This window comes from Anopheles arabiensis, chromosome 2, assembly GCF_016920715.1.
Source record: "Anopheles arabiensis isolate DONGOLA chromosome 2, AaraD3, whole genome shotgun sequence".
Classification (NCBI taxonomy): Eukaryota; Metazoa; Arthropoda; class Insecta; order Diptera; family Culicidae; genus Anopheles; species Anopheles arabiensis.
In genome coordinates, this window is record NC_053517.1 from 55,586,700 (window position 1) to 55,609,050 (window position 22,351).

At 42.1% G+C, this 22,351-nt stretch overlaps 3 protein-coding genes across 12 annotated transcripts in view; 2 read left to right on the top strand and 1 right to left on the bottom strand.

The window, feature by feature from the left end:
* LOC120894252 (gamma-aminobutyric acid type B receptor subunit 2) overlaps positions 1-1,351 on the top strand; it is a 45,507-nt gene extending 44,156 nt beyond the window's left edge. For all 7 annotated transcript variants that reach the window (XM_040296734.1, XM_040296729.1, XM_040296728.1 and 4 more), the window contains exon 12: positions 307-1,351. In XM_040296734.1, the coding sequence (XP_040152668.1) occupies positions 307-1,196 (890 nt within the window). In that variant the 3' untranslated portion in view covers positions 1,197-1,351. The remainder of the gene's footprint in view (positions 1-306) is intronic.
* An 8,752-nt stretch (positions 1,352-10,103) lies between these two features.
* On the bottom strand, positions 10,104-16,584 carry LOC120901748 (pyruvate kinase-like). 4 transcript variants are annotated; one of them, XM_040309963.1, is made up of 5 exons: positions 13,971-14,242; positions 13,857-13,897; positions 11,085-12,465; positions 10,764-10,920; positions 10,104-10,679 (listed from the first exon to the last, which is right to left on the bottom strand). In XM_040309963.1, the coding sequence occupies exons 2-5, from the start codon at positions 13,893-13,895 to the stop codon at positions 10,667-10,669; spliced, it is 1,590 nt and encodes a 529-aa protein (XP_040165897.1). In that variant the 5' UTR covers positions 13,896-13,897; positions 13,971-14,242; the 3' UTR covers positions 10,104-10,666. The 4 variants fall into 4 exon arrangements, with proteins under 4 accessions (XP_040165897.1, XP_040165915.1, XP_040165906.1 ...); XM_040309981.1 differs by lacking the exons at positions 13,857-13,897; positions 13,971-14,242 and adding an exon at positions 16,459-16,584; XM_040309972.1 differs by lacking the exons at positions 13,857-13,897; positions 13,971-14,242 and adding an exon at positions 15,512-15,621.
* The window catches only part of LOC120901762, a 77,491-nt gene continuing 70,865 nt past the window's right edge, over positions 15,726-22,351 (top strand). Inside the window, exon 1 of the mRNA XM_040310044.1 lies at positions 15,726-15,830. The gene's annotated coding sequence lies outside the window, so the exon portion shown is untranslated. The remainder of the gene's footprint in view (positions 15,831-22,351) is intronic.

Below are 22,351 nucleotides of genomic sequence, written 5' to 3' on the forward strand. Positions count from 1 at the left end.
CCTCTACGATCGAAGATGGGAAAGCTGCTGTTCAAATCCTATAGGAATTTTCAATGTACTTCTTTAACCGTCCAAAAGGGAAGCTGTAGAGCCAATTCCCGATACATAAAGTTCATTTCCGGTATTAAAGAGTAAATAAAGTGTCCCAAAATGTTGAAAACCGCCTAAAACCCTTCAATCAGTGGGCCAAATGGTCGATAATTGCTCAATGGAAAATGACGGAACATATGTATGATCCGTCAATTTCACCTACTAATAGTAATAGCAGTATATGTACTACTGATTATGTGTGTGTTTTAATTGTAGATTTGAACAGCGATGGATCACGGCGCGTCAGTGTACAGATGACGTCCTCGCTGAAGGGTAACTTTGTGGTTTCCCAGAGTGATCTTTGGGACACGCACACGCTATCACATGCCAAGCAGCACCAGCGACAATCGCCGCGAACGCATCAGGGCTCGAGCCGCTGTCCCGACCATGGACATCTAAACCAAACGCCACAGCAACCACAGCAGCAGCAGCAGCAACAACAACAGCATGCTCAACAGCAATACGATTATGACAATAGTGCAACCACTTCACCAGGGCCAATCCAACGAAGCGTTTCGGAAAAGAATCGCACCAAGCATCGGCACAAACAGCAGCATAAGAGTACAGCGTGCCAGAGCGAAACGGACAGTGAACGGGAGCAGCGCGACTATCAGAACTTTTCTTCGTCCATCTGCTCGACGGCGGCCAGCTCGACGGCGACCGTCTCCATGGTCGGCAGTACGGCCGGCGGCGGTAGCGTTAGTGCCGGCGGGTACGTTACACCCAACAAGATGTCGTCACGAAGGCTAACCAAGTCGCAGCATTCGCACCATCACTCGACACCGAATGTAGCACCGGGGATGGAGCGAGCAGGCACGATGGATCGCAAGCACCGGACGAGTGATTCGCGCGGGACGGCCGATGGCAGCACGGGCGGCAGTGTCGGTGGACACATTAGCAAGCATCGAAAAAAGGAGGGCTCCGCCTCGAAGCCAAACCTGTACGGTGCGTGCTCAGAATCGGAGCTGCTGGATGGTGAAACGGCCATCCTGCCCATCTTCCGCAAGCTGCTTAACGAAAAGGAGTCTAGGTATAGAGCAAGAAATATGGTAGGCGCCAGTTGCCCTAATATATCGATTAAATGTGATATTGTTGAGTATTTGTAAACTTTCCAAGCGGCAACGTTTATCATATAAAAAAACGCTCCTGGCCAACAGAGTACGATCAACGCGCTGCTCATGCGCTAGGCGTGCGTGAGAGTTAGTACTTACTAATAGTGAAGTACAATTATCCGGGTCCGTGATCCGCCAAAAAAAAAAAACAAGTAATCGCGTTGAACGAAATAAACCAGAAACGACTTGTGTCTTGACTTCGTATGTGCAGATAGAACGGATGTGATTTGGGTTAAAAACGTAGTTACCTGTACTAATTTCCTGTCCTAGTTTCCTTTCTTTGTCACTGTTATTAGACCCACTCCACACTGCTGAGAACAGGGTAATTATCAAGTTTCTGTAAACAAAAAAGGAACAGTTACGAGCATTGTAGATATCAAGGCAAATATTCGAAGGAATTGTACGGAAGAATAACATTCGATAAAATCTTACCTGTGTGTTAGCGATCAGTAAAGCAGTATGTACATACCCTGCACGTAAGCTCTGTGACGTTTTTTTTTTTGGGGGGGCTGGGGGACCGAACAGAAAAATGTAAAACTCAATGTAAAATAAATAGACAACAAACGTTAGGATAGATTGTTTTGATAATTGTGACTGTTAGTGATTTAACCGGCAAAGCAAATGCTAGTAAAAACAAAAGTAGGATAGATTGATGGTTAGAATGGCCGTGCGGGGAGAAACTGTAATGTTGGCAACTCTCTGCTGCGCATTCCATTGCACCTGTACTTGCACAGCTGGGTTTGCACAATGCCAATGCAAATGTTCAAACGATGCCGGACAAGTACCGTTCAAGGGTAAACACGTTTTTACACGGTTTTTGATACTCAGAAGAGTGTTTTTGTTACAGTTACTGTAGACTGTTAGACGGCCAAGGTGAAAGACAAAAAAGTGTGCATTGAATCGTGTGTTGAATTTGTTCATTTATGTGCAAACATAATATGACAATAGATTTAAACAATTAAAGTATAGCCATACCCATGCCGTCGGAAGGTAGTACGCGGGGAGTTAGCGCAACTCACCCAGCAGGCTGGCAGGTTGGTCCCTCATATGTAAGCAACAAATATGTAACAATTGCCACACCCCATCTTTACATGTAGCCGTGTTGCGAAGGGTTACCAACGAATGGTTACTTGATCTTAAAGGTGAGATGGGTGTTTATGCTCTGTTTTGCATGATACGTGTTGTTAAACGCCGTTTTTGTTTCTTTAGAGACGCAAGATTTCTAATTCTCATTTGCAAGTTCAACGATCTCCATATCGAATCGATGTTTAAGGCTAATATGATAAATTTTGGATGACTTAGAAATTAGACGGCTGAGCGAAATGTCCAGCACGTGCGCCACCGGCTAGGAAAACAGAACACAATATTAAATCGAGGCATACCTTAGTGAGCATATGTCAGCACACTGAACTGGACTATGCGACTAAGGATAGGTGAAGCACGAACATACGAACATGCAACAACGCAAAACATAGTGCGGAATGTAATGTAAAGAAATTAGAAAAATTAATCAATGCAACTGCAAATAGCCGAAAATATCAATCAATCCAGACTGTGTTCGTTCAGCAAGTGCTAGACGTACTAAGGGGGGTGGGGAACACAACAAAAAAACCCTAAAAGATTGCAATTGTAAAACAAAAAAAAAGTATTTCTGCTGCGACGAACAGCGATGTCACGTGGAACGTGCTCAGGTGTGGCGTTGTTGCCACAAGGGGAAAGCGAAATCCGATAGCAAGTGAAACTAAGATCCGCGGAGCATTGGACTAAGCGAAACTTGGTGAACATAAGTACAATCGTCTTCCTACTATTACTACACATACAACACGTGCACAAAATGCAGCCTAGCCATTGTGTTATCAGTTTTACCTTTACCCCCGTCACCAACTTCACCACTCTATGTCGAGTAAAATCACAATCATTCATGCACATGCAAAACCACAAACAAACAAGTCACACTGACTCAACTTATGCACATTTTGTAAAAGTCGCGAACATTGCGAACATATTGTTGCCCCACCCGTATACAATCATCTTTCTACTATAGATGGTTGGATGGCATTGCAAGATACTACTTTGTACTACACAAACCCAAGCGCACTCGATCGATGGTGGACTACGATCGAAAACGAATTATGCAGTATGGTAGGGGGGTTTGTAATTAAACAAAAACAAAAACAAAAAAAAACATAAAAAATCAAACAATAACACACTTTACACACACGCACACATGCACGCACACGAACACATTTGAATGCACCGAATTTGTAATTTTCATGTCAAATTGATGTTGTTAGAGTTTTATTTTTATCTCTTTTTCCATCATTTCGCTACATTCCTCCTCTCCTACTCTCGGTGGATACCTACCAATGAATGTATTGGGCGGATTGAAATGTACATTAAGGCGAGTGAAACGCACAACAAAAATAATACAAATAAGTTAATTTATGTTAAAGAGATTCCGCTTTACCGGAACCCAAAAGCGCATCGCGCACTGATGTACGCAACGTAGTGAAATGGAAGGATAACGCATTGCACTGCATACGCAAACCACATCAGTTGCGTAAAGTTTCAGTTTTTTCAGAAAGAACGGCTGGCCGTATTGTTAGTTGCGTTGTGTGAGTCGCATTTAAAAGGGCAACTAAAATTGTTAAAAAACACTTGTTTAATGTTTGTTGTAAGATACAAAGGGCAGACCGGCCTTTTTTCGTGCAGGGTCTTTGCTTTGACAAAAATGACAAATCTAATTTTCTATCTACAGTTTTGCGTATAGTAAATGTTTTGTTTATAACAAAAAGAAAATGCATAAACTGCAATGCTTAGCTCATTGCATCCACGAACCCACAAAAAATATACGACAGCACAAAAAAAGCAAAACAGATTTGTTGCTAATTTTCATCGCTTTTAATCCATGCTCATCGAACGAAGTTAGACGTTTGTACGAATGAGTTGTTTATCATTAAATCTACTAATAAAGCAAAAAAAAACATCAGGGTTGAGCCGAACTGGTTGACAGTATATACGATAATGCTGGAGCGTTATCATGTGCATGCACAGGCTGGAAGATTGCCCAGACAAAAGTGGTCGTAATAAGTAAGTGTACAACAGATGCGTTGTACTAGCGAAAGTAAATGCAACGAACACCCGTCTCAAGTGTAGAAAAAATCAGGTGCGACGTTTTGCACAAGGACAGCACTTGCAAAACAAAAATAAAATGTTAGGTAGGACAACACAGCTAATGACACTCAGTAAACGAGTCAACCAAACTGAACACACACATTTGTGAATTAGTGGGCGAATGTGTGGGTGCGTGTGGGTTTTTTTAGTGTAGGCTTGAGAGATCCTAGATCAATTAAAAGGCTAGTCGACTAACGTAGGAAACAGTCTCGTTGAGATAGAATCGTTGCAAACACGTTAATTATGTATGTATCCCGGAGGACACACCGCAACGGACACTCTTGGGTGAGTTGTACTTATGTTGAGAATGTATCATGAGCGATACGCTGATCAATTCCGTTTTAAATAGATAAAAGGCTAAATAAACACGCTTTGGCCAGTCAATCGAAAGCTCAATAGGAACGTAACGCCCAAAAAGTAGTTTACAGTAGGATGATTTGTTTCACTTCAAATTAATGTATTGGTCGATTGATTAAACATATGTTAAACGTTTCAAATAAAATGTTGATTTTATATTCTAATAGACAAAAAAGAGACAAAGTGCAGAGCAGTGCTAGCGCTCCAACGAAAAAAGTGTAGGTAATACCTTCTAGCTATACAAAACGTTACGACTAGTTTAAGAAGAAAAGGCTAGGTACAATACTTAAATTAGCAGCAGTAGCCACAAGAGTGAGTGATATGTCGGCAAATTAATGTAATTAACATTGCAACATTCAAGCATACATAACAGATGTACGTACACGTAACAGCCAAACTCGTCAATCATCCGCCGGTGTGTCGGCAAAGGCGCAACGCAGAATAGTACATTTTGTTGTAAGCGTAACACATTTATAACACACCCACACCCACACACACACACACACACACACACACACACACACACACACACACACACACACACACACACACACACACATACAGATACACTGGAACATACCGATACATACATGATGGCACTACTGCATCATACCAAAAAGTATTTAGATGACTGGTCTAGAGCAAGTAATACAGGGTTTCGAATCATATAAGGGAATAGTTCAACCACTTAGGGGAATGTTGCAAATCGGTAGGGGAATGTTGCATGCAAGCTGTGGATGTTTGCAATCACTTAGGGGAGTTTTGCAATCGATTAGGGGAATGTTGCAAGCGTACGGTGGAGCTGTCATCAGACTGTGGATGCCGCTGTAAATACCTTAAAATATTTTCGTCAATCTAACTAACTTATCATGTTTAATTATGGCTCCGCAGCAGGATTTATTTAGTTTATCATCTGTACAGCAGAATCCCACACAAAAACAACTTCAAACGATGTTTTAAAAAAAACATCATCGGTATCAATTCGAAGCTTTTTACACCGGCACCCACCGTCTGATGACAGCTCCCCAGTACGCTTGCAACATTCCCCTAATCGATTGCAAAACTCCCCTAAGTGATTGCAAACATCCACAGCTTGCTTGCAACATTCCCCTACCGATTTGCAACATTCCCCTAAGTGGTTGAACTATTCCCTTATATGATTCGAAACCCTGTAAGCCCGAAGGGAGAAGCATGGCGTGGAAATCATGTACTTTTAAATGAAAAAGGACTAGACATGTCGATTTAATGAATTGGATTTTGAGTCGGAAATTAATAAAACGAGCAAAATAATTTTAAATCATGTTAGTTTTCTTCTTAATTTTACTTTGGACACTTGTAAAACCTTTTGCCCCAAGCGATGAGTCATGTGAGATTTTCAAAGCTATATAGTACTGCTACTACGATACAGATGGCGCTGTATTGACAACCCGATCCGGAAGGACCAGCATAGGCTGCGCTCTGGCAGACCTCGAACAAAGGAATGGAGCTAAACGGAGGTGCATCATCAGACATCTCGAACAAACAATACTCGAACTTGTCAAATTGTATACATTTTTCATTTTCGATGTCGTATTCGATTTGTGCTAGAGCAGGGGTCTCCAAACTACGGCCCGCGGGCCGCATGCGGCCCTCAAGAGCTTATAAATGCGGCCCACGATGACTTTGCTAGAGTTAATATAAATATTACGTTATTATGACTTTTTCAAATAGAATTGTATTTTTTACTTTTCTTAGACAAAAATCAAGCTTTAGTAACACGAAACTGTACAAGTATCGTTGGTATTTTATTATAAAAACGAGATTTAAACGTTCACTCATCAGTTAAAGGTAGCTTCAAACAGCCCTCAACATAGTTATTTTTGAACCAATGCGGCTCGCGAGCTGAACAGTTTGGAGGCCCCTGTGCTAGAGCGTCAGGTTAGGCGACAGTTATAGGTAATGTCGAGCAGAGCTTCTCCGACAGGCCACGCGAAGGATTGGCATAGTGATGTGCTGTATGAAGCACACCCACGACTCGGATCCGACTCCGACTATTGCAAAATGGAACCACTAGATCCGCCCGGAGTCGGAGTCGTCCGGAGTCGCCTGGAGTCGTCCGGAGTCGTCCGGAGTCACCTGGAGTCGTCCAGATTCGTCCGGAGTCGTCCGGAATCGCCCGGAGTCGCCTGGAGTCGTCCGGAGTCGTCCGGAGTCGTCCGGAATCGCCCGGAGTCGTTCGGAATCGTCTGGAGTCGTTCGGAATCGGAGTTGGTCGGAGTCAACAGGAGCCGTGTGGTTTAATGTGTTTGTGATCAGACATTTCCTTTCGTTGTGTTTTTTTGTCTTTAACTTTGCGCGTGCACTTCCTATACAAGCCGACCTCGGCCGACTCTAGATGACTCCGGATGACTCCGTCTGCAGCCGATTCGGGATGAATCCAGACGACTCCGGGCCATTTCGGACGATTCTGAACGACTCCGGATATTGCAGCGCGGACTTACCTTCCGGCGTCGATTGCGAATTTATCGAAGTCGGATCGGAGTCGACTCCGGATGGTTGCCAACTTTACCCATCACTAGATTGGCATTCAGTAAGAGTCGCCGGGTCGTAAGGGAGGAGAAACAAACAGCGGACTCTTTGACACTGTACCTACTAACCAGTTCTTCCCACTAGATCCCTCTGATCCAAAGGTTGGGAAGCCTAGGCAAACGAAAGGGGATGTTTAGCTAGGAAATCTAGGAGTTTTGTCCTATTTCGGATGTTGGAATTAAAGGTTTTAACTTCAAGAACTTCTGCGTTTGAATCTCCGTTTATTGAAAACATTTTGATTTTTCCACACGCACGCCCGCACACCCGCAGTAGCGATTACTCGGCCAGCGATAGTCGGCCATCGACGCACGATCGTATCTGAGTGTCTGGGTGTGTGCGTAGTGGTGGTGGAAGCTCAGAATCGGATTTACCCGATTTCGATTCCGTGTTCGGAATCAATTTTGGAGCCGATTCCGATGCTGAAATCGATTCCGATTTCATAGTCGATTTCGGAGCCGATTCCGGAGTCGACTTTGGAGCCGATTCTGAAGTCGGCTCTGGAGTCGATTGCGAGATCGAAATCGGCTCCGGAATCGGAATTGACCTGAGAATCGCAATTACGGAATCAGGATTGACCTGATAACGGAATCAGGATTGCCTGCAGAAACGGAATTAGCCCCGGAATTGGAATTAGTTCTTAAATCGAAATAAGAAGTTTCAGAAGCGAAATCAGTCTGGGAATCTCGATGAGAATGGATCATTTACTAGTAAATTTTGATTTTGATTTTGATGAAATTTTTTTGCGGTTATCAATAAATAGTATTATTGGACTCAAAAGTCTATTCCTATGGGGAAGCCGAAACCGACTTCGTTTCGAAGACATTCCTGATTTCGGAGCCAGACCGGTGCCGGAGCCGATTTCGATTCCGAAACCGATTCCGATTGCGGACCCAATTCCGGAACCGATTCCGATTCCTGAATCGATTATGGAAACTGATTATGGACCTACTATCCGGAATCGATTCCAGAAAACTTCGAAGTTTGTCTGAATCGATTCCGATGAAATTTTCATTTTCCCATCGCTAGTGGGATCAGGTCAGAGATGTGGTCCGCAAAAGAATTTATTTTTGAAAAAGATAAGCTTTTTACTATAAATATTGTGCATTTTTTCCCCACAATTAAGCTTAAATTTTCAAGAGGCACACCTACAATAAGATTTCAACATAATTTTGATCAAAAACTTCGAACTAAGTCTACAAAATGTATGCTCTCAAGCGCTGTGGGTCGCGATAAATGTATTTTCTAAGCCAAGTGGTCCACGATCCTAAAAAAGCACTGCTCTAGGGTAACGGAAGAGTTGTTCCCGAACACAGTGGCGGATCTAACGGTAGGCGGACTAGGCGGTCGCCTGGGGCCCCGCTGATTTAGGGGCCCCAAAGATCTCTAGTCTGTAGTATGCCGTATGTCTACAAGTATTAGTATATAGACAGAGTTTTAGCGACAATGGCCCCCGGAAAGATGGTCCTTGGGGCCCCTGGCTGGAGAACCATTTGCCGAAGGGCAACCCACCCTTTCCGGCAAACATTTTTATCCGCCCTGTACTCGAATACGCCTGTGTCGTCTGGAAGCCCTCAACCCAAAGACTTTCTGAGAGAATGGAATCGATACAGCGTCGCTTATCCCGATACGCAACACGCTTGTTACCTTGGCCACCTGGCAGTCAGTTACCACCTTATGAAACGCGACTTCTGCTCCTTGGACTGCAACCGCTCCACATCCGACGCCGTACCGCACAACAACTATTTGTGGCTGGTTTACTGCAAAGTAACATCGACTGTCCTTCCCTACTCCAGCAGTTAAACTTTTACGCGCCTGCTGTTCAGCTTCGCTCTCGTCCGTTACTTGCCCTGAACCGTAGTCGAACTGGATATGGATCTAGAGACCCCCTCAACTCCATGATTAGGGTGTTTAACGAAGTTCGTCATTTGTTTGATTTTGGAACCTCAGTGCTCAATCCTTTAAAAACTGCCTTAGAAGCGAATTATTAAGATGATCTTACTACTTATTTTAATCTAATATTAGACTTAAGAACATTCACACGGATCCATTGTTATCCATTGAACGAGTAATAAACAAATTAAACAAATGATGTCATTTTAGGGCCTGTGACGAATGATCGTAGGGGTCGCATGGTCCAACCCCCCCCCCGGCAATTTAAGTATACTGTTCAATCTCCCTACAGCTGTGTGCCAGTACCCCCTCCTCCCGATCATCAATTACCATTTACAGGGACCAACTCGTCCTACCGCCCAGGGCCCCCGATAACCGTTAATCCGCCACTGCCTGAACTTATTATATATTCTTGTTTGTGTTTCACTGTTATCATTTTAAAGTCATAATCATAAATAGTTGTTAGAACCACAACAGGAAGGATTGAAGTCCAGTCATAAAGAAACATTATATGGACTAAGGACATGGCCTTGTGGGACACCAGGCGGGCGGAAATAACATGCATAGAATGAGTTTCAAACTTTGACAACATAAGAACGGTGCTGATTATAAGATTTAAGCCATCGAAACTCAGTTTTCTGAGTTCAGCAACAATTAAATATAGAGATAAACTTGTCAAATCTCGCTTTGAAATCGATATAGACGGCATCCATTAGCGGTATAGGTTAAGAGATAAAAAAGTACATTAGATTGGCAGCATGTATGAGCTACTTGTTGGGGCTATTTGTGGAGATCTGCTCGTTATGTGAAAATGGTTATGAGAGATACTCGATATGAGGAGGGTCCATATGGGGAATGAATTTGGTTAATTTGGGGATTTCTATTTCGGATACCAAAAATAGAACACAAACATTTTAAGTTTCACAGTTTTTATTTGCCATTTTCAATGTAACTATTACTCAGCAACGCTTATGTTGAATGATGATTATTGGTATGTGAATAATAGTGCAACACATGATGGAGTTTATGCATAGTTGTGTTTTGCATTTCCTAATATCCCTACTATCTGTTCCGTAGAAAACCTAAACTTTTTTTTTATGATTTTGACCTGTTTCATTTCACATTATGATAAAAATTCATGAGCTAAAGGCAATGCTCATATCGTTACTTAGCTGCATTTGCTATCGCTGATGCTGCCAGGCAATTAACGCACACTGCACAATACGGATAATAATTTAAATTTTAGTTTATAATAAATAAACCGCAAGTACGTAAGGAACGATAAAAAGGGACATTGTATGTCTCGGGAAGTGTGTATGAGTGTGTTATTTGTAAAATGGGAGTTGTAGATTTTTAGTTTTAAATGAATTGCTATTTTAACACATTCCAACAACGGTTTTAGACACTGTAATGGGAAATTGGTTCCGTTTACCAACCCCGTTTATGACGCACTGGTGTTACGTTTAGAATTGTGTTTATTCAACATTGCTAAAATCGAAAAACGAGATCAAGTTAAAAAAAGTAGATAATCATTATTTTCAGTGTTCTCGAATCTAATGATCGTATACGTACATCACACGGATGGTGTTGGTAAATCCAGAGCCCTGTTTCCAGCCAGTAACAACTACGATTGGATTGCCCGGCTTTAGGAATCCACGTTCCTTGCCAAACTCGATACCGTACTGTACGCGGGCATCAACATCCTTCAGCCAATCTTCCATAGCAGGTTCTGAAATGAGTGAAACATATTTATTAAAAATCATCTATCCTCTAACGTAGGCAGGTGGCTAATGATGTTGGGAGCAGGCATATACATGGATATACATTGTCCATGTTGTCTGCAAAAACGCCAGACCCAAAGCCTTAGCATATCGCCCTTTTAGCAAAACTTACGCTCATAGATGACGGGCAAAATGCCTCGGTACAGATGGCACTGACGTGCGGTTTGCGCGAAACGCGTTACAGCAATAATAGGGCAACGTGGTCGATACTTGGAAATCAAGTGCGCCGAACGGCCAGAGGTGGTAATGACGATGATAGCGGCGGCACGACTCTTAATCGAGGCCTCGGCACCGGCAATTGCGATCGAAGCTGCCGTGTCGAGCGGTGTTGGCGTCGTGTCGACCAGATCCTTGAAGAGATTGCGATGCCACAAGGCAGCTTCCGCTTCCTTGCATGTCTTAGCCATCGTCAGCACGCACTCAAGCGGATATTCGCCCTTGGCGGTCTCACCCGAAAGCATTACACAATCCGCACCGTCGATGATGGCGTTAGCAACGTCCGAAATTTCAGCACGAGTCGGACGGGGCTTCTTAATCATAGATTCTAGCATCTGAGTGGCACAGATTACCGGCTTTCCGGCACGGTTACACCTTGCAATCATCGATTTCTGCGCCAAGAACACTTTTTCGGCCGGAATTTCGATACCCAGATCACCACGAGCAACCATAATGCCGTCGGTTGCTTCAATAATCTTGTCGAGATTTTGCATACCCTGCTGGTTTTCAATCTTTGAAATAATCTTGATATGTTTTCCCTTCTCACCAAGAATAGTACGGATTTCCTTTAGCGCAGCAGCGTTACGGATGAAGGACGCAAAAATGACGTCCACTCCTTGCTCCACACCAAACGCCAGATCCGACTTGTCCTTTTCCGACACAGCCGGGAGATCCACCGGCACGCCTGGGAGGTTTACACCCTTGCGCGAGCCCAACATGCCACCGTTTTCCACGGTACAGGTAAGCGTATCGCCAGAAATACTTTCCACCACCAACGAAATGAGACCATCATCGACGAACACATGATCGCCAGGTTTGACCACTTTCACGATGTTCACATAATCAACGTAGATTTTATCCTTAGTGCCTTTCTCCAAGTGCTCCTTGTCCGTGGTCAGCTGAATCTTTTCGCCCTTCTTCAGCTCGACTTCTCCGGTGCCGCTGCCCTCGATTAAACCGGTACGAATTTCTGGCCCCTTCGTGTCGAGTGCAATGGCCAATGGGAACGGTTTGCCCAGTTTCTTCGAGTAGTTGTCGACAGCTTCGCGGATGTTCTTGATTGTGTTGGCGTGATATTCGTGAGAACCGTGCGAAAAGTTGAGCCGAGCAATGTTCATGCCGGTAGCCATCATTTTCTCGAGCATTTCTGGCGAAACCGAGGCCGGTCCAATCGTACAGATAATACCCGACAGACGAACGAATGGCGTTTTCGAGTCAATATCGAGGGAGCAAATATGCTCTAAATGCGAAACTGCCTCGGGATTCATTTTTTTACCCTAAAATAAAATAAAAAAAACAAATGAGTGTTAAATATCGTTTTATCACATCATAACACAAATGTTTTGCACTACTACATCATGCATTTACGTCAATCACATTTCTTTTAATTTTTATCTGATCGAGGCACACTGTCGCTATAATATTAGTTAAAAGGAAGATTCATTTTGAAATTTAGCACTGCACTAGAAATGTGTTCACTGGTGACTTAATGTTTGCCTCATGAAATAAAAGTTAGCACCATTGTTTATTGTTGATAGGGAAACCGTGTACATCCAGTGTTGTGTATATGCGTATGTGTACCATTCCACTGTGATAGGTGGTGGTATAAAATCAATAGTTTATGTAATCAATACATAACACAATGCGACACGCGCTTGTGTGAATTCACACAACATATAAATACTTTTGCTATCAACTGGCATCGTAACCCAAACAGATTCAACTTCAATTAGATTGCATTTGTTTGGCTTGCCTGTATGTATGCGAACATTTCGAATAAGCGAGATGAATCCATTTACACGATACTAATCATTTGCAGAGGATGAGCTAATCTTAGAGAACGAAATCACGTATATTGCACCTCCCTCTCTTGCACCTTAGATTTTGTAGTAAACATAGAACTGTATGTACACGACGTGAAAAACATGTAAACCCATACATTCATCAGCAAATGGGGGTTTGACCAATATTTAGACTACCAATAACGCATACAATACTGTCTAGAGCGTCACGACGCACCGATGTAGCGTGTAAGTGCAGCGTCGACGAAGGAAAATAATTTTTCACTTGTCCTTGGTCAAGGGCAAACCAACCGGTCGATTTGCCCGCTAGTGCACACGAAAAAAACGTTTCTAAAACTTTCCTATTCTATGCGTTTTATATTAGTAGAAACCTGCTGAACGATAATATCATACTACCGATGGCACATTTCATAAAGGAAGTCCACAAAGCGCCTCGTAATTGCACGTAAGACTACCATGTACTATCAGCTTAGCGCACGTACAGAAAAAGGGTTAGTTGCAAACAAATGGATTAAAAATAGCGCTATCTAGTTTCTTTCTTCTCGGCACACTTTTTCCTCGCAGTCTTGGCAAGTTACTCAAAGCACGACGAACGAAGACGATGAGCACCGAAACATCAAATCGAAATTTGCTTATCCTTGACCGTTCTTCCTGCGTTGATGTGTGTATGCACTTTTTTTCCTGCACCATGATGAGTTATCTCGTTTCTGAAGAGTTGTTTCATCCCAGGGAATTTATCATCGATATAATGCATCAGAGCATCGCCAGCTGGTAGATGATAGGTGTTAGCACACGTAACTGCACATCATGCACACGGAAAGCACGCCAAGAAGACTCCTTACACAAGCACCTCCTGCTCCGCTTACCTTGGGGTCGAAATCGTAGTCAGAAACCCACACCATCATCCCTGAACGGTTAAAGGTACTTATCAATGAGCGGAAATCAAAGAATGGCCCTGCTCGAGGGAAAAGCTCAATTACACTTCTTCTTGCGGCCGGATGCAGTACAAACTGCTGAATTTGCTGCTTAGGTTGCGTCACTCCAGATGCACACAGAGTGATGGAACGCGACAATAGGAAGTCGGGTGAGAACGTTCCACACTTGGCACCGAAAAAGCAGGCAAACCTTTTCACGTCCGGTTGCTTAGCACCAGCAATCGATAATGATATGGTGACCGCGGTAAAGGTTGGCACTTTGGCGAGGTTAGCACGATTCAACGGTCGCCGCTGAAATGAATGTACGTGATGGTTTTGTGGCTCATAATACAGCCGTGTTGGTAAAATGCCATCTTTTAGCCACGATTTGTGAATCGGCGCATGAACGCTACTGATGAACTGACGATCGTGCTGGGCGACAAATGGCAAGCAGCACGAGAAACTTTGCCGCTGTTGAATTATCATTTCATCTGACCGCGAAAACAGAATTACAGCTGCACTACAGCCTTTTCGATCGATCAAATTCTTTACACAACTGTTTACTGCTATCCCGTGCATTTTGAAATCGGAGTTTGCGGAAATGAGTACGTTCAGTGGACTAAGTTCAGTGGACGATGTTGTTCCATTTCCCGACTAACTTTAACACGCTACCATTTCCGTTGTACGACAATAACTCACAAAATTAGATGTTTGCTGTCTGTACGCAAACTTCCGTTGCTTTACACAGGGAAGACTAGTATCCAAGTGTGCGTCGCAGTTTTCGCAGTTCCCTATCACCTTTTGATTCGTTTTCAAAAATAGATCTTAGAGCATCCTTGCCATCAGGTTGACGAAAACGATACCCCAAACCATGCTCTAAGCGGAGATGGATAATTAAAATTATAGCACCCATTTCAGGAGGGATTTAAAATGAATATGCTTTTCGTGAAATTCATCCAGCGGTTCGGTTGTACATGGAAGGACGAATGAAGCGCATGCGTACACTGGAAAGAAACTATGTAGATTCAAGGTCATTGTAAAACGAAAATTCAATATGCTTTTCTCTCAAATTATTTTACACTATTGCAAGAGGTAATATTCAATTATGCTCACAATGAGATGACTTGTCATTTATATTCGCTGCTATCAACAAGTATTTTACAGTATACGCTCGGTATTCCGCATAGTTTGGTAAAAAGTAGTGATATTTCATTAAAAAATAAATATCGCTTTCTTTGTAAACTACGAAGATGTAAGAAATATAAGAAGTAAAAAACACATCAATATGTGTCATTTGATAATCCGCATTCAGTCAAATGCGGATTACTGAGCGTGAACTGTATAGGAATTGTTGCAAACATTTTGAAACACTACCTGAGGTTGTTCATCCCTGACTTACCCCGATCATCTGATGTCAACATATGTGTGTGGTAGTGTTATTGTGCAGAATATAATTTGCTAACAATCGTAGCAGTTCTAGGCGATTTTAGTATTACACAAAAACGTAATAAATTTTACAATGTAAATATTTTTTCTAAAAGTGTTAAACCAAGAATGATGAAAAGAAAACGCTGCTTTAAAATGTGGGTGTAATACATGTACCGTACCTCCATGGTGTGTTCCTGAATAAGGGACAAAATGCTAAACTGCTACCACAATCAATGCAGCTGGACTTCAAAACCGAAAGCTTGGCTTCAGTTTCACAATCTTCCGAAAATAAACCAGACACTGCCACGGATACACTGGCCACAACTGTGTAACTCAACTAGAAATCACGCAACAACCGAATGTCGAAGACGAACATAAACGGTGAGCACGCACGTGAGAAAACCAACTAACTCTTCGGACGGAATGTAAGATCTGCTTCACCGGCATTCGTGTTCCGGCAAAAAAAGAAACCAGCTGGTGCGTCAATTGGACAGAGAGGTGTGTATGCTAGTGTGCGTAAGATAGCGAGTTCGATGGTTTGATAGATCCACCTAACAGCCGCTGGTCTTACGCGAGCTAACCAATGTCTAAATAGCTTAGATACACTGTTGTTATTGTTTATGAATCGCATAATAATACGGCCAGAACTGGCAGCACATTTTGTTTCGTACGTTTGGTGCATCCACAAACGTCTCGGCTGCATTTTTGTTCCTAAACACAAGATTACAATACGGAACGCCGGTCGCTGCTTGCTGTACGCACACATACTTGCAAAACTGTAAAACATGGCGTAACTGCGAGAGGGGGGCACGCGTCATTCTCTGGATGCGAGAATGAAGGTCAGTCAGAGGTTAAACGGGTAAATACATTTTTAAAACCTCCATTTATTTGCGCCAATACTAAAATTCATCGTTCCGGAACTTTTACATTCATTTGTCACCGAACAGGGAATTTTTAGTTCGTCGAGAAACGATAATTGACTATAGTAACTAATGGTATTGCGGCACAAAAAATCATTCCAACGAAAGCTCTACAGTCGCGCAGAATACAGCAGCCACTGGTGTATGATAACGATATTTTTGGACGAACTTTTTTATTTAGACTAGGGTGAATTGAAATTACTTACTTTGTTGTTAACCAACGTTTCACGGAATTAGGAATTCTGGACAACACTTTATGGAAACACCAAACAAATAATCGAGATTTACAATTGTCAACGCTTGCTAGGATAGGTAGGACACGTTTACAACTTGCCGCACGAGCTCCAGTCAACAGAATGACGAGAGCAGCACGACTCGTTGCGAGTTATCATCGCGAAAGGCATCTCGTCGACCGGCCGAGGAGTCAGCATTGGGTAATAGCACGAGTCGCACATGCTAGCTGATATGATGAACTTAGCGCGGCTGGGAGAAAGGAGAGGCAACGGCGTAGTTGATCATTGCGGGAGAATTATGGTACGATGCTTTTTCATAACCTACACAGAAATTGCATCGTCCTCCATGACCTTCCCAAGATCGGCAAGAAGAAAGTATTGTAGACAAGTGCAGGGTGTTTTGAAAGTAAAATGTGATCAGTAGAACTGTACATGTGATATTTGCTCTAATACAAATAACAACTTTCACTTGCTAATGGTTTGGAATGCATTTTTAATGGCATTTCTATTCAGCCGTGTTATTCAACGCGATATGTTTGAACCGTTTTGTTTTTTAAATGGCAGCTTTTAACATGTCACAGACCTGTTATGTTACACAGAAAAGTTACGGACTATTCCAAAGTTATAATTCGTAAATTCCGTTCATTCATAAACACATTCTTCTTAATTTATTTCTGTAATACAGGATTTCGAGTCATGTCATCGAATACAGTCTGAACTCACTGGTTGAACTTCGATTCTCTGCCAACTATTGAATATGTGCTTTTTAGTTAGCACATTTTTCCATACCAAAAAATGATGAAATTTTTCTCAGCAGGCCATGAGATTTTTGTGAAATTTTCAAAAACCGGTTTTTGATACAAACGCGTGCTTTTTAATTGAACTGTCAACCAACTATCGAGCGTTCAACTAAAAAGTATCCCAAATAGCCAGCTCGAACTTTATAGCTAATTTGAGGCTGTTTTACGAAAAATTGTTCCGATGTCGTACTTTGTGGCTGATTAAGAGATAAGAAGTACTTTGTGGAACTATGGCGCTTTTTAACAAGCACACGGTACTCTTTGGAACCTTGCGGATGTTTAGCCAGTGTGTATGGTTCATGATGGAACTTGAAGGCTTGTTAAGAAAGCGTACCGAACTTGGTGGAACTTTATAGCTTTTTAATGCATGACATCGGTACATGGTGGCTCTTGTCAAAGTATCAAAGACTGATGCCGTCAATCATCTAATTACTGCTGCACACGTTATATCAGTTTTTCGTTAAACAGCCCCAAATCAGCTATGGAGTTCGAGCTGGCTATTTGGGTAAGTTTGACAGATAAATGCCATTCGAGAAATGACAGTATTTTCCTCCATCTAATAAGGCCTTAAGAGGTACCGTGTATAGTGGAGCGCCGTTTATTATTTTCACCTCTCAAATGGATTTCTGGTAAATACCTAGTTTTTATTAACTAGGGTGCAATTTGGTAAATGCTTGATACTACTATGAAAGTGACGTTATTTTGAACGATAAACTATCAAATTCTGTTGTGCTATTTTTTATTTGCCATTTCAAATGGATTTTCTAGCGATATTCATGAAAATGCAAACACTGTTTTTGTTCCTATTATCGGCAGTTAGGTCCTATTTTCGGCAGGCTGTGCTCCTATTTTCGGCGACGTGAATACGGGTCGATAATTTTTTAATTAATGCCAATAGGTAGACACAAATGTTTAAAACAGTTTTACATTCTCACTTTCCTAAGAATGGTGTTAAAAAGTACTTAAATTATTAATTTTATGTTGCCCATTTTGGACATTTTGCTGGCAATTTTTACAGCCGCTTTGATGTGAGTTGCAAACTAAGTAGGCGTTGAAGTATAGAGACAGTCTGGCGGCTGCAGAGTACGGCTCCGACTGGCTCACAAATTATTATTTTTCTCTCAAGTTACTGGATAATTTATAGTGAAATTGGTAATATTTGATACAAAAAATGTGGTTTTATGTGTCGACATACGCATTACAGTTTTCTGATCAAGTTTTAAATGAATATTCAACGAAATCAAAAGTGTGTTTTTGTTTCATGTTTCAGCAGTAGCCCAAAGCATTGATCAAAATCAACATTTACCGTGTACCAATTTTCAGCAGCATTTAAAGTGAATAATTATTTGTTTTTAGTGATTTTAAAATTCCAAGCGGGCCAGTATAAAATCTGCAACATAGAATCTTTCATAAAAACCATACTTTTTGTTGGCACGATATCGACCGCGTGTGATCGGACAGGGAACAGTAATGTTTACAAACATTAGGCTGACTTGACAACTCGATCAAATATCCAAAATACCCGGCAGATGGCGTACAAGATTCACAAAGAGAGACAACACGATTAGATTGTGCGACAACCAGATCTCCGTAATTAGGGCCAATTCGGAAGCAGGTCAAATAGGTTCAAGTAGAACAGCTGATCGACGAACAGGGCGCCATCGCGAAACGCGGTTAGTAGCAAATATTAAGCCAGAAAGGACAGACGAATTTTTAAACTGCGCAATAAATAGAAACATACATAGCCAGTTCTAAAAACGTCTACCAAGCTACTCATAATAAATAGATAGCTACATCCGTAGCAACACTTTTATTGTTTTGGTGTTCTGATTCTGTTAATAATGAAACCTGCCGAACTATTGGCTAACAGCAAATCTGCCGAAACATGTTGAACTCTGCACATTTTGTTTGATATTTTGAAAAATATGCATGGAAATGATGTAAAACTTCATATATGAATAACAAATGAGCATATCTCTATGTAAAAAATATATGTTGATACAATTTTCAACGCGTTTTTGCGTAATTACACGTTTTTAGTTACCCTGCCGAAAACAGGTACACTGCCGAATACTGGTACAGTTATCCTACATGTTTTTCCAATGAGAATATTTGAAATTTGCCTTGAATTTTCGTGTCTTTTGCCAATGTTCTCTTTTAACTGCTTTTTCAAATATCCTCCTCATAACGCAATGTCACCTTTGCATTGAACTTTTATTTCTCAACAGCACGAATAAACGGACAGCCGGATAAAAGGTACCCGGATAAACGGCGCTCTATTGTATGTCGAGAACCCCTGTATAGATTTTTATATTTTACCCAATACTTACAGGAGTAAAATCGGTATCTTGCAGACCTAATATAGCCATAATTGGTACACTTACCCTATATATACACCTGCTAAAACTTCTTCTTCTTCTTCTTTTGGTTCAACAACCGTTTTCGGTCAAGGCCTGCCTGTACCACTTATGGGATTGGCTTTCAGTGACTAATTTCCCCCCATAGCAGGATAGTCCCAAATAGCCAGAATTGCTTAAGCAGCTAATTTTGGCACGCTAAAGATCGCTGCTCTAATTCGCCTTTTGCAGTAGATAAACAGCATCAAAGTTCTATGTGGGTCTTTCAAACAGCGCCTAAGCAGCTTCCTTATGCCACGATGCCAGGGATTATTTTACTTTGTGTTTTATTTTCAAGCAAGCGTCATAGATGAAATAAACAACAAGATTTGTTTCGTTTAAACACATATGTATATTTTTAAATCCTTTGTATTGATGAATTACACAAAATTTTACACAATTTACTGTACAATCATAATCACTTCACTCAATATTCATTCTTCAATTAACGAATCTAACTTGTGCAGCAGCAATGATATTATTGCCGGCGTCCGTCTTTGACACTTTGACAAGAGCCGCCTTGTATCGATGTCATGCATTGAAAAGCTATAAAGTTCCACCAAGTTCAGTACCCTTTCTTAACAAGCCTTCAAGTTCCTTCATGAACCCTACTCATAGTGCTAATCAGCCGCAAAGTTCCAAAGAGTACCATGTGCCTGTTAAAAAGCTCCATAGTACCGCAAAGTTCCGTCTATCTCTTAATCAGCCACAAAGTACGACATCGGAACGATTTTTCGTTAAACAGCCCTAATTCAGCTATAAAGTACGAGCTGGCTATTTGGGGTCAGTCCTACGTATGGCAGCACGGTCCATTTGGGGATCGAACCCATGACGGGCATGTTGTTAAGTCGTACGAGTTGACCTGCTAAAACTATGGACGGAAAAACTGCTTGCCCTCACAACTTATGTAAATGCAAGGTCGTTGGGGCCAAAGTGGGTAGAAAGGAGCCCTACCAGCATTAAACGGCTTTGAAGGCATTCAGAAGGCATTTAAGGCCTTAGTCGCCTTACACACTTAAAAATATTTCACGACCTCGGTTAAAAAAACTGCCGAAATTCGTCGGCTCTTTAGATTCTTGCTGATATGTCAGTTAAAAATTTCCCATTGCCGATAATCAGTACCATTTAAAACTGAAATATCAGTTAAACAAATATTTTAACCGAAACTCGGCAACACAACATGCCGATTACGTACGTTAACACTGCTGTCACCGAGGTCATCCGTCAAAATAACCGAAATTTCGGCTATGCTATTTGAGTTAGCCGAGGCTCGGTTTTCTATCTGTCATTAATCATTTTGTCGATGCAGAAACCTTCCGGAGTGATTTTGTGTTATAAAATTAATAGTGTGAAAAATAAACGAACATATGACACCCAGCGTGAAGAAACCGATCATCAGTAGCGTACGATGGGACACGGGTGGCCTAGGAAGCTCTGTCAACGCACGTAGCCAGTGCACATAAGATCGTCGCTCGAAGCAGTCCTTATCCAAGGATTACCGGATGCTAGTCCGATTGGACCAACCTTTGCCGGCCCGTTCGGACTTCCAGGTTTCATTTCCAGTTACCTTCACGCAGTGGCGGATTTAACGGTGCGCGGACTGAGCGGCCGCGGGGGGCCCCGACAATTTTGGAGCCCCGTGGATGGTGATTCCAGCATATACTACAGGGTGTACAGTAGTCTCATCGAAAACTTCAGTCCCCAATAGATGCCCCATGGACGAAGAATCTCGTACTTGGTGTTTGGTATTTGTTGCTAAAATATTAAAAAAAAAAAAAAAAGAATTAGACGTCTATTAAAGAAGAGCAACATCTACGTGCTTTCGAGACCTCTTCAATCTCGTAACTTGCTTATTGGTGAGAGCAGGTGTACCTGATATGGATATAAGGGGGCCAGGTGTAAACAGGGGGCCTCAACTCCTTTTTCCGCTTAGGGCCCCCGTCACCCTAAATTCGCCGCTGCCTTCACGAGGTAAATATCCAAATACTCGACCACGTGATTTCCAATCAAGGTTCACTCAGGCTTGTTTCACTCTGCCCGCTTTACAGAACCGTGTCTGTACCGGTGCCCGCTCTATGCCCGGCCCATCTTCCTGCACCTTTAATACATCCAGACGCTGTACACCATCTGGTGTTGTACCGGCGGCCGTCCCTGCGCTTCCCATCCCACCACAACTCTCATTATTTGGGGGTGGGGAGGTGACTTCCTGCCGTCCAACTACAGATAAGATGGTGGTATCATGCTGCAGAAAATGTACATCGGCAATCAGCATCGGCTCTGGCTGTTATAGCTGTGGCTCAATAAATAATTGTGTTTGTTTTTATAACTCAAACTAACTTTTTACGCAAATAAAACCACTAAAATTAAAAAAAGATTGTTTTTATAATTAGCTGAAATCTCGGATTGCTCTAACCGAAAATCTCGGTTAAACGTAAACGTCAAAACAAAATGTCAATTGCATTTTTAACCGAGATGTCGGCAACAGAAATTTAACCGAGATCTTTGCCGAGATCTCAGTTGTGCAGATCTCGGCAAAAATTAACCGAGATTCGTCAAACATTTTTAAGTGTGTAGAAGGCGAATACAGATTTCAACCGAAACTTTCACGGCTGTAACGGGTACTCTTCGAAATCTTTCAACTTTTTGATTCAACGAGAACAGATAGCTTGC

Bases quoted from the DNA above. Each gene is read 5' to 3' on its own strand.
- LOC120901748 (XM_040309963.1), bottom strand. From the start codon at position 13,895: ATGATGGTGTGGGTTTCTGACTACGATTTCGACCCCAAG. The intron at 12,466-13,856 runs GTAAGCGGAGCA...ATTTTATTTTAG, and splicing joins ACTACGATTTCGACCCCAAG to GGTAAAAAAATGAATCCCGA. The intron at 10,921-11,084 runs GTAAGTTTTGCT...CACTCATTTCAG, and splicing joins TTTGCCCGTCATCTATGAGC to AACCTGCTATGGAAGATTGG.